This window comes from Sporothrix brasiliensis (genome assembly GCF_000820605.1).
Source record: "Sporothrix brasiliensis 5110 chromosome Unknown Cont19, whole genome shotgun sequence".
Classification (NCBI taxonomy): Eukaryota; Fungi; Ascomycota; class Sordariomycetes; order Ophiostomatales; family Ophiostomataceae; genus Sporothrix; species Sporothrix brasiliensis.
This window is the reverse complement of record NW_024467138.1, coordinates 3973896-3985677: the sequence shown is the minus strand read 5'-3', so window position 1 is coordinate 3985677 and position 11782 is coordinate 3973896. Positions and strand designations below refer to the sequence as shown.

The following is an 11782-nucleotide window of genomic DNA, read 5'->3' as shown; positions in this document are numbered from 1 at the left end:
CTTCTTTCTCTTCTTGTACTACTCTTTCGTTTTCATTTGTCATTTGTCATTTTCTGCATTTCTGCATTTCTGCCTCTCGTGTCCCATTTATAGCAAGCTTCAAGACATGACAAAAGATATAGCATAGCGACGTGTGGGTTGAAACGGTCAGCGCATCCAAGGGTTTCTTTTTTTTGTTATGTTTGTTTTTATTTCAGTTCTTTCCACCTCTTTTCCCGCAGTTTTTTACCCGACCCAACCGGCGTTATTTGATCACATCTTTCGTTTTGTCTACACGATTGCATTTTGTTGCTATTCCCCCCACGGTGGATGGACACTTCACACTCACGACCGCACTTCATTTTGTATTTTTGGTATCATGTTTAATGGATAGAAAGGCGAGGCAAGCAAATCAAACGCACGAACAACCATACTAGGACGATGCTATTTTTTCCCTTATTTCCCTTATTTCCTTTATTTCCCTTATTTCACTTATTCTTTTTTGCGTCTCATTTTATTTCATAGGACGGATGGTTTTCTTTTCTATTTTTCAGACAATGGATTCGCTAGAATAACACTTATGTATTTTGCCCAATTTGGTCATGCCACAAACCCCCTCTCTTTATTTCTATCTGAATATTTCCAGTTTTCGACTTCCTTCTTGCATGTGACGGCCACGTTTTATTTTCCCACTTTGCATACCTGAGAGGGAATGGAGTCTTGGCACCGAGACCAACGGGATATTATCATGTTTACTACAGTATCGACTTACAGCACTGCATTCATGTTTTCGTTTATATCGAATGATATACCGTCATGACCATTTCCTGGCATTTTTATATGTGATAAATTCTTTGTGTGAATGCGGCCAATATCTCTGCAAACCAGCTAACAATTTTATGAATCAAAGTACGAAGTAAGACAAAAGTCGAACCCAAGACGGAAGAAATAAAACTGATAGTTTACACACTGTATGCTTTACTTTGGCCGTTACAGAAAAAAAAGAGCAATTAAACCGCTGCATAACCCAAAACAAATACAACAAATTGAGATGAAACAAAGGAAGACCCGTGAACGCGCCAGAAAAATAGAACAATGCAAAAGCTACTCCCATCCCGCCTCGCCAAATGATGGACGGGGGTTGTCTAAAAAAAAGCAATTGGCGCGTGCTATATGTGCATGTACATGATGTAATTGGCAAAGGGCGTGGCCCTAGGGGACACTTAGTCGACACTGCCATCGTCCAGCTCCTCGTGCGGCTGCTGGTGGGCGCCATCGGCAGGGTCTGGCCGTGTGCCGGTTGGGGATGCCGCACCGGCCGTGGGCGAGCCTGCACCGGAGCCGCCGACGGGCGAGGCCTTGCGCAGGAGCGCACTGGTGGGGTCGGGCATCCAGCGGGCCCGCAGCGGCGACAAGGCTCGACGCTGGTTCTGCTGGTTTTGCATAGGAGCGAGGACAGGCGCATCCGCCAAGGCAGTGGCATCCTCTTCGCTCGTGTTGTCGAGCTCGTCGTCGTGGTCCTCTTCGTCGTCGTCGTTCTCGTCCTCAAAGAGGTCCACGTCGTCCTCTGGCAGCTTGCGGCCGGTGGTGCTCAACCGCTCCATTGAGACGGCATTGCGGTTGGTGTTTTCGTTGTTGCGGCGGGCGCTCGAGTCGGCATCGGTGTAGCCCTGGTTGGGGTCACGGCCCAGGATACGGTCAGCCTTGGACGGGGCGAGCGGCGACCGGTGGTAGCGGCTCGGTTGCGTCCGAGACGAAGAAGGGTGGAGGTTGAGTTTGGAAGGAGGCGCGGCGCGCTGGTTCTGGTAGCGCTGCTGCGGGCTGTAAGCAGGTGGCTGGCCCTGGCCGGGTCCTTGTGGGCGTGGCCGTGGAGGCGTGGCAGACGTAACGACAATGGGCGGCGGTGACGCGGCGCCGTCGTCCATGCCCCAGCCAGCGGCTCGCTCACGCGCACGCTGGGCGTCGCGCTCCTTCTGGACACGCTCGCGGGCGGCCAGCCACTTGGGGCTGGCCTCCCAGGTCCAGCCGTCGCCGATGGTGGTGCAGACGGGAATGGGCCACAGCCAGGGCTTGGTGCCGAACATGTGGCGCAGGTTGCGGCGGGTGCCGAGGTCAAAGGCGTGCGGCAGCTTGGCGCTGTCCTGCTCATCGAGGTAGGCTTCGTGGCGCTTCTGGGCGCGGTAGCGTTCGAGGTCGTCATAGGTCATGCGGCGGCCCATCTGGCTTTGGGCACCGCTGGCGACGCTGCTGCTGTAGTTGAGAAGCGTGCTGTCGTCGTCGTCGTCGTCGTTGTCGTCGTGTGCGCCCTGGACACCGGCGAACATGCCCTGCTCCTCGTCGCCGCTGCGGCCGCCACCACCATGAAGTTGGTTCATCTGCCGACCGTACTGCGGCAGAGGCACACCGCGCTCGGCGGCGGCTGCCTGGGCATTGGCCGACAGCGTCGAGATGCCGTCGCCGATGGCGCCAGCGACGGTGGCAGCAGCCGTAAAGGGCATGGAGCCGCGCAGAGACGAGCTGTAGCGCGTCTTTTCCATGCACTCTATGGTGGTCTGACCGCGGCTCGCAAGGACAATGTGCCAGGCCGTAAACAGACCGACAGCAAAGCCGATGATGCCGCCGATGACGGTCAGCATAATGTACTGCACGGGCATGAGGCTCTCGCCGGCCGTGGTGTAGGTGGCGTCGTTGACAATCTCGGTCCAGACCCAGGAGCCGGCAACGACAAAGGAGAAGATGCTGAGCGAGGAGGTGTAGATCAGAAATAGAAGAAACATCTTGCCGTTGCGCAGGCCAATGCAGGTGGCCAGCCAGGGGCAGTGGTGGTCCATTTTGAGAACACAGCGGCGGCAGGTCGAGCAGTGGTGGGCACGGTCGGGCTTGCGGGCCTGGCACTTTTTGCAAAAGCGCATCTCGCCGTTGGACTTGACCGTGAGGCTGCCCGAGTCCATGCCGCCGCCCTCGCTGTGGTCGGTGAGGCCGCTAAAGGGCGACGCCGAGTTGGTGGGCACGGTGCTGTAGCCCTGGTCGTTGGTGGTGCTGCCGGGCGACGTAAAGACGGCGGCCGTGTACGACCAGACCATCATGACATAGATGACGACGGCCACGACGGCGCACCAGGGCCCCGTCCAGGACGCGTGGTTGTACGCTTCGGGGGTGGTGACGAGGTGCACAATGACCCAGCAGGCCCATGTCGAGATGCTGTAGACGAACGCGAGCGGGAAGTACGTGGCACAGGTGCAGCAGGCACGCTCGAGGCGCCGGGCGAGGCGGCGGCCGATCATGGCGGGAGGCGGCGGAGGATGGTCGGGATGGTCGGGATGGTCTTCGTCTTCGGCCGTGTAGGGATGAGCGTGGCTGAGGAGCTCGACGGAGTTGGAGTCGGGGTCGTCGGAAGACCGGCGAGAGAAGGTGTTGGGGCGGGTCTGCATACGACGGCCGTTGCGGTCCATGTGGCGACGGTAGGAAAATGTGACAGGAAATGCGATATGCGAAATGCAAAATGCGAAATGCTGCCAGTGCAACGTCGAGGCGAAAGATGCACAACGCACGACGCAGGACGAAAGACGGTTCAATCAACGCAAAACGCTAAACGACAGGAGATGCAGACGCAGCCGTCGAGGCGGGCATCATGGGTGGAGGGCGTGTGTGGGATGGACGCAGAGCAAAGAGCACGTTGTCGATATGTCGTTGTCGTGGAAAAGGAGGTTGAAACGGAGGGAAGGGAGAGTCGACGTGGATGAAAGCTGCTAAGATCTTGGCTGTGGAGACGGGGCACCGGTACGTCCCAGTCGTTCCTGCTGCGCCGAGCTGCTGACGACCACTGACAACTGTGGCAGTGCACAATTGGGCAAGAGAAGGAGGGCTGGAAACGGAAACAGTGACCGCGAAGTAAATAAATCAGGAAAGAACAAAACTACATCTACATCCGTAGGAAGAAAGAGCTGCCCCGTTACTTCCATTCTGTGACGGCGCCTCCGTTTCCCGCGTCCTGTTCGTTCTTTCCGGAAGCTGCGGGTGCGCGCCCTACGTAAAGTAGAGCCTGTTAGTTTGTTTTTTGTGTGCTCCGGCCATTCCAATTTTAGAGTGCCAATGTGGAGTTTGGGAGGCGTCGTCAGGGGGTTTCGGGGCCTTCAGGTGCCAAGTGCCTGTAAAGACACTCAACGAGAAGTACGAAACGCTGCACTTTCAAATCAACAAAATGACGAGAATTCCGTGCCCATAGTGACCAGCATCACCATACCATAGTCTGTATCTTACAGCTATTTGTCGCCGTCTTCTTCGAAACTGCTGTCTGCTTCTTCTAGTAACCACCACGTCTTTTCGTAGCATCCTTCATACTGTCGCATAGCAACTCAGATAGATCTGGTAGTCAAACCAGTCCATTACCTTACATCGCACTCGTTGATGTCACTCGTTCGTGTGACATCGTCATCCTTCCTACACATGGCCATATCGTGGTGACACTGTAAAGCTGTTCCACAGTCGTCAACTCAAAATCAATCGTAATTTGCCTTTTTCGTATATACCGTTTCCCATGATCAACAGACACGCTCTTCGAGGCCATCCCCAAATCATCGTCTCACGATCGTCCTCACATCTGCCACAGGTGCTCGCCCAGCTCCATCAGCTTCTCGCCCATCTGCCGCCGTGCCGCGTTCTCGATACCCCGCTCCGGGTTCGCCAGCTGCTCCGAGTAGTACAGCTCAATCAGCTCCTTGAGCTCGTCGTACGTAAACGTGTCGCTGCGGAGGGCCGCCTCGCCGTCGGCGGCCATGGCGGCACCCGTGGCCGCGGCCTCCGCCTCCGTGCGCTCCTTGCGCTCCTTGCACTCCTTGGCCTTGGCCACAATGGCATCGGGGCCCTTGTCGAACAGGGCGTAGTAGTTGGCGGCCCGCGCCAGGTCGACGCCGTCCTCAATGTTCTTGAGGTTTTGCTGGAGCACCAGGATGTTGAGCTGCATGCGCCCGCAGCCGCGGCTGTTCATGGGCGTGACCATCTTGGCGTTGCCGACGAGATAGGCGTTGACCAGGCGGCCCAGGCCCTGGCGCACAAAGTCGACCTCGCGGTCGCGCACGAGGCAGCGGACGACGGTCTCGTCGTACGCGATGAGCTCGCTGTTGAGCGACAGGATCTGCGGGTCGGGCTCGTTGACGTCCTGGTCGAGCAAGTACGGCGCCGTGGCCTCGGGGGACAGCGCGACGCCGAGCGCATAGGCGATGCGGCAGCGCACTTCGAGGTGCAGCGTCAGCAGCGACGTGGCCGCGAGCTCCTCGTACGACGAGACAATGCTATCAAAGGATCTGGGACGTGAGTTTTAGTATGGGATGCACGTTTCCACGTATCGTTTTGAGAATGCAGGCGGGGCCTTCAGTGGGGAAAAACATACTGCACAGATTCTTGTGTCATGGGCAGGTAGACGGGGCCAGAATCGGCCAGAGCCTTGCCCGACTCCGTGTTGAGCAGCGTCCACCGCCGCTTGTCGGGCTTGACCAGGGCGGACGACGAGCCGGAACCCGCCGCGCCGCTCGCACCTGCGCCGCTGTTGCTGCTGCCTGCGCCGCGGCCGGGGCCGACAGGGTCGCCGTCGGGTCGTGTAATGTGCCGCAGGCCGCCAATCTTGACCGCCAGCCACTTCATGCTCGTGTACAGCAAGCACAAGGATGTGATGGCATCGCGGTCGGAGATCACGTCGCTCATGCCGAGGCGTTGGCTCTTGCCGCTGTAGCGCGCCAGCAGCTGCTCCACCTCGCGCTGCAGCAGCGCTGTCTTTTTGAGCATGAGGACCATCGGATCGTCGACGGCCGACGTGGCTGCTGTAGACGCGGCGCCGGTTTCGGCTGCGTCGGCCAGCTCCTCATCGACGGCCCAGAGCGCACGCACTGTATTGGCCACATCGCTGCCCTCGAGGGCGAGCACGGCCGACTCGCGCAGACGCTGGGTGTCGGCGTCGCTTCCCGTCGGGCTGGACGTGTTGGCTGTCGAGTCGTTGGCACCGCCGCCGCCGCTGCTGTCGACCTGCGTCTTGGTCACAAGCGCCTTGTACCAGCTGAAGCACCGATCGTAGTAGCGCATCATTTGCGTGATAATCAGCGCGCTGAGCGCCTGGTCGTGCGGGATGGTGCCGAGCATGCGGCAGAAGGCCGTGACGACGGAGAAAAAGGCCGTCGTGCCCTTGAACACGGGCCGGCGCGCCACCTGGCTCCATTGCGGATCCATCTGGAAAGCGTCCGCCTCGCCAAAGACGGCGTCGCTGAGCTTGCCGAGCGTCTCGTCCAGCTGCGGCTGGAAGACGTTGACCAAAAAGTTATCGAGGAACGACGTCAGCGTGCTCGCGGCCAGGTCGGACCCGGGCGGCACGATGCCCCGCAGCCGCTGCAAGAACACCAGCGTCGGCGGCAGAAGCAGGCTCATGTTGAACACACTGGGCTCGACAAGCGACTTGTGGAAGTCGCCGCCGCCGCCGCCGCCACCGCCGCCACCGGCGTGCGACAATGGGTCGAGACTGCCTGCAGCGCCGTAGCTCTTTCGACCGCCCTTCTTGTCACCGCCCTTGCGCCCGCCGCGGATGGCGGTGGCAGTGCCGCCAGAGGCAGCACCGCCCGCGCCGTTGTTGCTCGTCAGGCCGGGAACAGCGGCGCGGATGATGCCGTCCAGTGCCTCGTACTCGGTGGCCATCTCGAGCGACTTGGCATCGGCCTCGTTGAACTTGAACATGTTCTCGCGGCTGCCGCCCGCGCCAAGCGAGCCGTTCCGAAGCCCGCCGCCGTTCAAAAACATGCTTCCACGGTCCCCGCCGCCGTGGCTGCCGCTTCGGTAGAGGTCGGCATCGGTGGTGACGTAGTTGTGCAGCAGGGATCGGATCTCGTTCTGGTACAGGTTCCAGAGCTCCTTGAAGCTGCCCAGCAGCGCGCTGTTGTTGCCGGCGCCCTCGCGGCGGATCAGCGCCTTGATGTACTCGTGGAAGATGCGGTGGCCCTCGGCAATGGCCTCGAATTTACCATACAGAGTCCACAGGAGATCGTAGATGACGTCGGCGCGCATTTGCATCTCCCGGCTGCCGTAGATGTGGAGGCCCGCGCTGGCGGCAGAAGAAGCGCCTGCCGCTGCGGCCGAGGAGGACGATGCGGCACCCGCTGCCCCACCCGAGCCACTGCCGCCGCCGCCGCTGGCATCGGTTCCGTCACCACCAGCGCGACTGCCGCCACCCGAGCCGGCGCGTGCCAGGTAGGAGCCAGTCCCACTGCCGCTGCCACCCCGAAGGGAGCTGGGGTGCTTCTGGTCGATCTCGTTGACGGTCTCGTGGACGACAGAAAAGAGCTCCACGGGCAGGCGCTGTTTCAGCTGGTCGACGGCGGCCTCGAGGCGGCCGAGCTTGTTCAGGGACTCGATGACGAGCGTGATGTAGTAAAAGGTGTCGCCCTCCGGGTTGCGGGCCGGGTCTTCCTGCACGGCATGCTCGACGTCCATGCTGTCGAGCAGGGCAAAGAAGGGCACAAAGTTGGCGGGGGTGTCGGCGGCCGACGCGGCCGGGCCCATGGAGGCGCCGAGCACCGACACACCGGGCGTAGGCGTCGCGCTGCTGCGGGTCCCCGCCGCGGTGGCGGTCGTCGTGGAGGCGGCGGCGCCGCTGCTTCCGCTGCCCGCGCCCTGGTGCTTGGCCAGCGTCTGCCAGCGCTCCTGGCAGTACGGCGACTTGAGGTAGAGGTGCTCGTGCAGCTCCTCGACCAAGATGTCCATGAGCGCCGTCTCCTGGTTCGCGAGGTAGCTCCGCAGATCCGACAGGGCGCCGATGCCGTCGAGCTCGGGCTTGCGCAGCTTGCGCAGCGCGTTCTGCAGGACCTCGACGGCCGTCAGAAACTGCTTTTCCGAGATGCGCGCCTCGAGCCGCTCGGGCACCTGGCGCAGCTCGTCCAGGTCGGCCAGGGTCTGCAGGAGATCGTCGTACTGCTGCGACGCCGCGTACAGCTTGGCGAGCTCCGGGTCCGTCTTGCAGAGGCTGGTCTTGGAGGCCGCGAGCCCCTCCTTGAGGGTGCGCACCTTCTTCTGCGAGGCCTGGATGCTGCTCTGGATCTTGTGGAAGGTGCCGATGGAGCTGTTGAAGCCCTGGTGGTAGTCGTGGACGATGCCCTTGAGCGAGTCCTGGAGGTACTGGTGGGTGCGCTGGAAGGCGCGGTACTCGTGGGCGCGGCCGACGGAGCTGCTGTCGAGCAGCTGCAGGGCCATCTGGACGGGGACGCAGTCCGTCTGGCACATGGCCGGCCACTCGGCGCGGATGCGGTCGAGCGCGTCCTGGCCGATCTGGCGGCGTTCGGGCTGCAACGACGCGCCGCCGTAGCCGCCGCCGCCGCCGCCGTAGCCACCGCCGCGGTCGCCACCGGGTCCCTGTCGTCCATATGGCGGCTGCTGCGTCTGGAGCTGCTGGTTCGAGGGCTGCTGTCGCGGACGGCGCTGTGTGGGTGGCAGAGGGCCGCGGTCGTCGTACTGGTCGTAGGGCTCGTCTTCGCTGTCGGCCTGCCGGTACATCTGGCGTCCACCGCCGCCGCTGCCGCCCATCCGTGGAGGAGGTCGACGGTCGCTCCGGTCTCCTCGGTCACTGCGGTCGTCCCCGCCGCGCGACGACGAGCTCATGTAGCCTCCGCCGCCTCGCCCATTGCTGCTGCTGTACCCGTCGCCGTACGGGTCGTACTCGTCCTGCTGCTGCTGCTGCTGCTGCTGCTGCTGCTGCTGCGGTTGTGGCTGGAGTCGCTGCCGCGCCGGCGACACTTGCGGTGGTTGAGGCTGCTGCTGTCGTGCAGGCGGGTTCTGCTGCTGTGGCGGCGGAGCACCAAAGTTGCCGTAGCCGTTGCCGTTGCGGAAGCTGCCGCCGTATCGATTGGACATGGCGCGGGAGCATCGGCCGGGGGATGCTTGCCGTTCGCTGGGGCTGAGTATCGAGGTGTCTCGTGTGATGTGTGTTGTTTGTGTCGTCGATATAGGTTAGGGGGGGGGTTGGGGGATTCGTGCGACGGAAAAGGAAGTCGCTCGTGGGTTGCCGTTGTCGATGGGGAAGCGAGGCAGAAGGCGCGAACGGCAAGGCGCTTGCCCGAAATGGACGTCTGTGGCCAGCGTAGTGTCCCTGAAACAGCTCTATTTCAGGGAACGCTGTAACGCTCCCCAGCCTCTTACTAGTCGAAATGACAGCATATGATTCGCCAGATAACAGTACACGGCAGCCAACCGCAGCTAGCAAGTGACGCGCTAAAGTCTCCTAAATTGCAGATGAGTGGGGGTTGCAATGCCTGCTGTAGGACAGTTTCAGGTGACGTGACGCCTTCCAGCGCTGCAGTTTGATATTCATCCTTTGCCTGCATTACGGTGTAATTACTGTTGCCCAAGCTACTATCTCGTATTGTATTAGGCAATTTGAACAGCTGTAAATTGAATCCGAGTATTTCACGGTGAATGTGTATCTGTGTCTGCGTGCTTTGCAGCTTGTCCTTTCCTCTGACGGTCGTCATCTCTTTATTCGTTTCTACCTCGTCCTCTCCCAGATTCATCACCGTCCTTATTCTGCTTTGTGTCTTTGTGACCTACCAGACTTTCCTCGGCGACGCTTCTACGCCTGCGAGTACGCCTGCGAGTCCGCCTGCGACTCAGTGTCCTGGCCGTCGTCCATGAGCAGCATCCGCGCCGCGCCCTCCTGCACGTCGTAGGACAGCGTCATGTCCACGTTACGTCCGTGGATCTCGGCGACGCCGGCGCTCAGAATGTTGAGGAAGGGAATGTAGTCGTCCGACTCGCGGAACTGGCAGCGGCTCGACTGCGACTCGCAGTGCTGCATGAGGGCATTGACCGTCTCAAAGAGGACGAAGCACGACGGGCACTGGACGCGCACCTTGGAGTGCGCGGTCTCGGAGCGCAGGTGGCCAATGAGCCCGCCGGCGGTCTTGAACAGCTTTCCCACGCTCTGGCAGCTGGGGTACGGGCAGTTGAAGCGGCGGTTGGTCTTGTTCTCGTAGCGGTAGACGCTGAAGTTGGGGTGGTCCGGGTGGTGGACGGTGATGTCCTTCTTGCGGGGCGAGGTGTTGTCCATGGCGTGGGTGAGGATATCGCCGTCGCCGCCAGCGCCAAAGTCGTGCGCGCCCAAGCCAGCGCGGGCAGCGGCCCGCCACGAAGCGACCGCCGCCTTGACTTCATCGGGTTTGCTCCGGCTCGAGAGGCCGGCGATGCCAGCGAGGTTGGCGAGGTTGGCAAGGCCAGCACCCAGGGTCGGGCCTGGATTGGTGGGTGTGCCACGCGGCGTCGGCTTGGTTGCTGGTGCAGGGTGGCCGCCGGAGCCTTCACTTCCATGGCCGTGGTGCGCAGCGGCCTCGGGCTTGAGCATGGTCTGGCCCGCCCAAACGCTCAGGCCCTGAAAACGCTGGTGGACGGCGTGGAGATGGTCGTCCGTCAGCAGATCGGGCGCCTTGGAGTCACCGTGGCGGAAGTCACGAACCACTTGGCGGTGCTTGAGCCTGTCCATGTCCGCTCCAGCGCCAACAGCCAGCCCATCCGCGTCCGCGTCCTCGTTTTCGTCCTCGTCCTTGTCCGCCTTGGCTTTCCCCTTGCCTTTGCCCTTCCGGTCCAGGATGCCGCCGACGCCCATGTTGCGCTGCCGCTTGAGAAGCAGCGCCTCCGAGGCCAACGCCGACGTGGGCGGGACCGCATGGCCGTTGTTCTCGCTTCGGTTCACGAGATTGCCGCGAATGCCGCTCGCCGTCGTCGTGCGCACGGTCTCGAGCTTCGATTCAGCCGCGACGGCGGCGGCCTCGCGGGGGTCAATGTTGATGAAGGTGCCGAAATCGCCGACGGTCACGCCGCTGTGGTTGAAGATGCCGAGCTGCGTCTCCCGGCTCGCCACCGCGTCGGGGGCGACGACGCCGTCGACGGCGGACTCTGCATTGACGTTGAAACCACCGTCGTCGCGCACCGAGCCGCCGCCACCGTCGAGGGCGGCCTGGGCCGCCGCACTCGCCAGAAGATTGGTGGCCTGCACTTGCAGAGCACGGCTTTCCTTGACTCGGCTCGCCCGAATGTGCGGGCAGTCGTCGTTGTCGAGATGGTGCATGAGGGCGTGCAGCCGGGTGAAGAGGGCGCGGCATCCGGGACAATGCAGCTGCTGCTTCACCGGGTGGTTCAGCTGGTAATGGCGGACCAGGCCCTCAAACGTGCGGTGGTCCAGCTTGCAGATGTGGCAGGACATGTGCGACTTGCGCTTCGTGGTCCGGATCATGTCCCATTTGTGCGTGATGAGGGCTTCCTCGGTGGCAAAAATCTGCACGCCGTCCGCGCACTCGAAGCACTGAAAGAGCTTCTCGTCGTCGTCCTCCATGGCCGACGTCGTGAGGTTGATGAGCAGGGATCGTATGGGCGTGAGTCGTGAAGCTGCGAAAGTATGAAGATGTGAATATATGACGATGTGAAAATGTGAAAGGAAAGACAAAATCTAAAGAGCGAGCGATGCAATTTTGCAAGACAAACGGAAAGAGCTGGCCCATTGTTTTGTGTTTGCACAACGCCCTGAACGAGAAGGTGCGATCGAGAGCTGCATCCTGGGCTCTTTCCGTGTAAGTCAACGCTTCACTGGAGTGCTTGCCAGCTGCTGCCACTTGGCAGATATGGAGGCCATGTCTACTCTACTTCATGATTGGGTCAGGCGAGTGTCATGAGCATCAAAGAATAATTCGAGGAGGGCATCCATTGAACGCTCGTCTGTATGGATGAAGCAAACGTCGTCCTCGGCCTGGTCACGACGAGAGTGATGGGAAGCTCACACGGCCGT

General features: G+C 61.0%; 2 protein-coding genes across 2 annotated transcripts; one reads left to right on the top strand and one right to left on the bottom strand.

Annotated features, from left to right (window-relative positions):
- Positions 1–1202: 1202 nt before the first annotated feature.
- Positions 1203–3431, bottom strand: SPBR_00288 (palmitoyltransferase PFA3; the record flags this gene model as incomplete). Its single annotated transcript, XM_040758607.1, has 1 exon — positions 1203–3431. One exon carries the CDS (start codon positions 3429–3431, stop codon positions 1203–1205), a length of 2229 nt encoding a protein of 742 aa, XP_040618896.1.
- Positions 3432–4516: 1085 nt separating this feature from the next.
- Positions 4517–11383, top strand: SPBR_00007 (uncharacterized protein; the record flags this gene model as incomplete). The annotated part of the gene is made up of 3 exons (XM_040758328.1): positions 4517–5254; positions 5395–8894; positions 9559–11383. 3 exons carry the CDS (start codon positions 4517–4519, stop codon positions 11381–11383), a joined length of 6063 nt encoding a protein of 2020 aa, XP_040618895.1.
- Between the last annotated feature and the right edge of the window lie 399 nt (positions 11384–11782).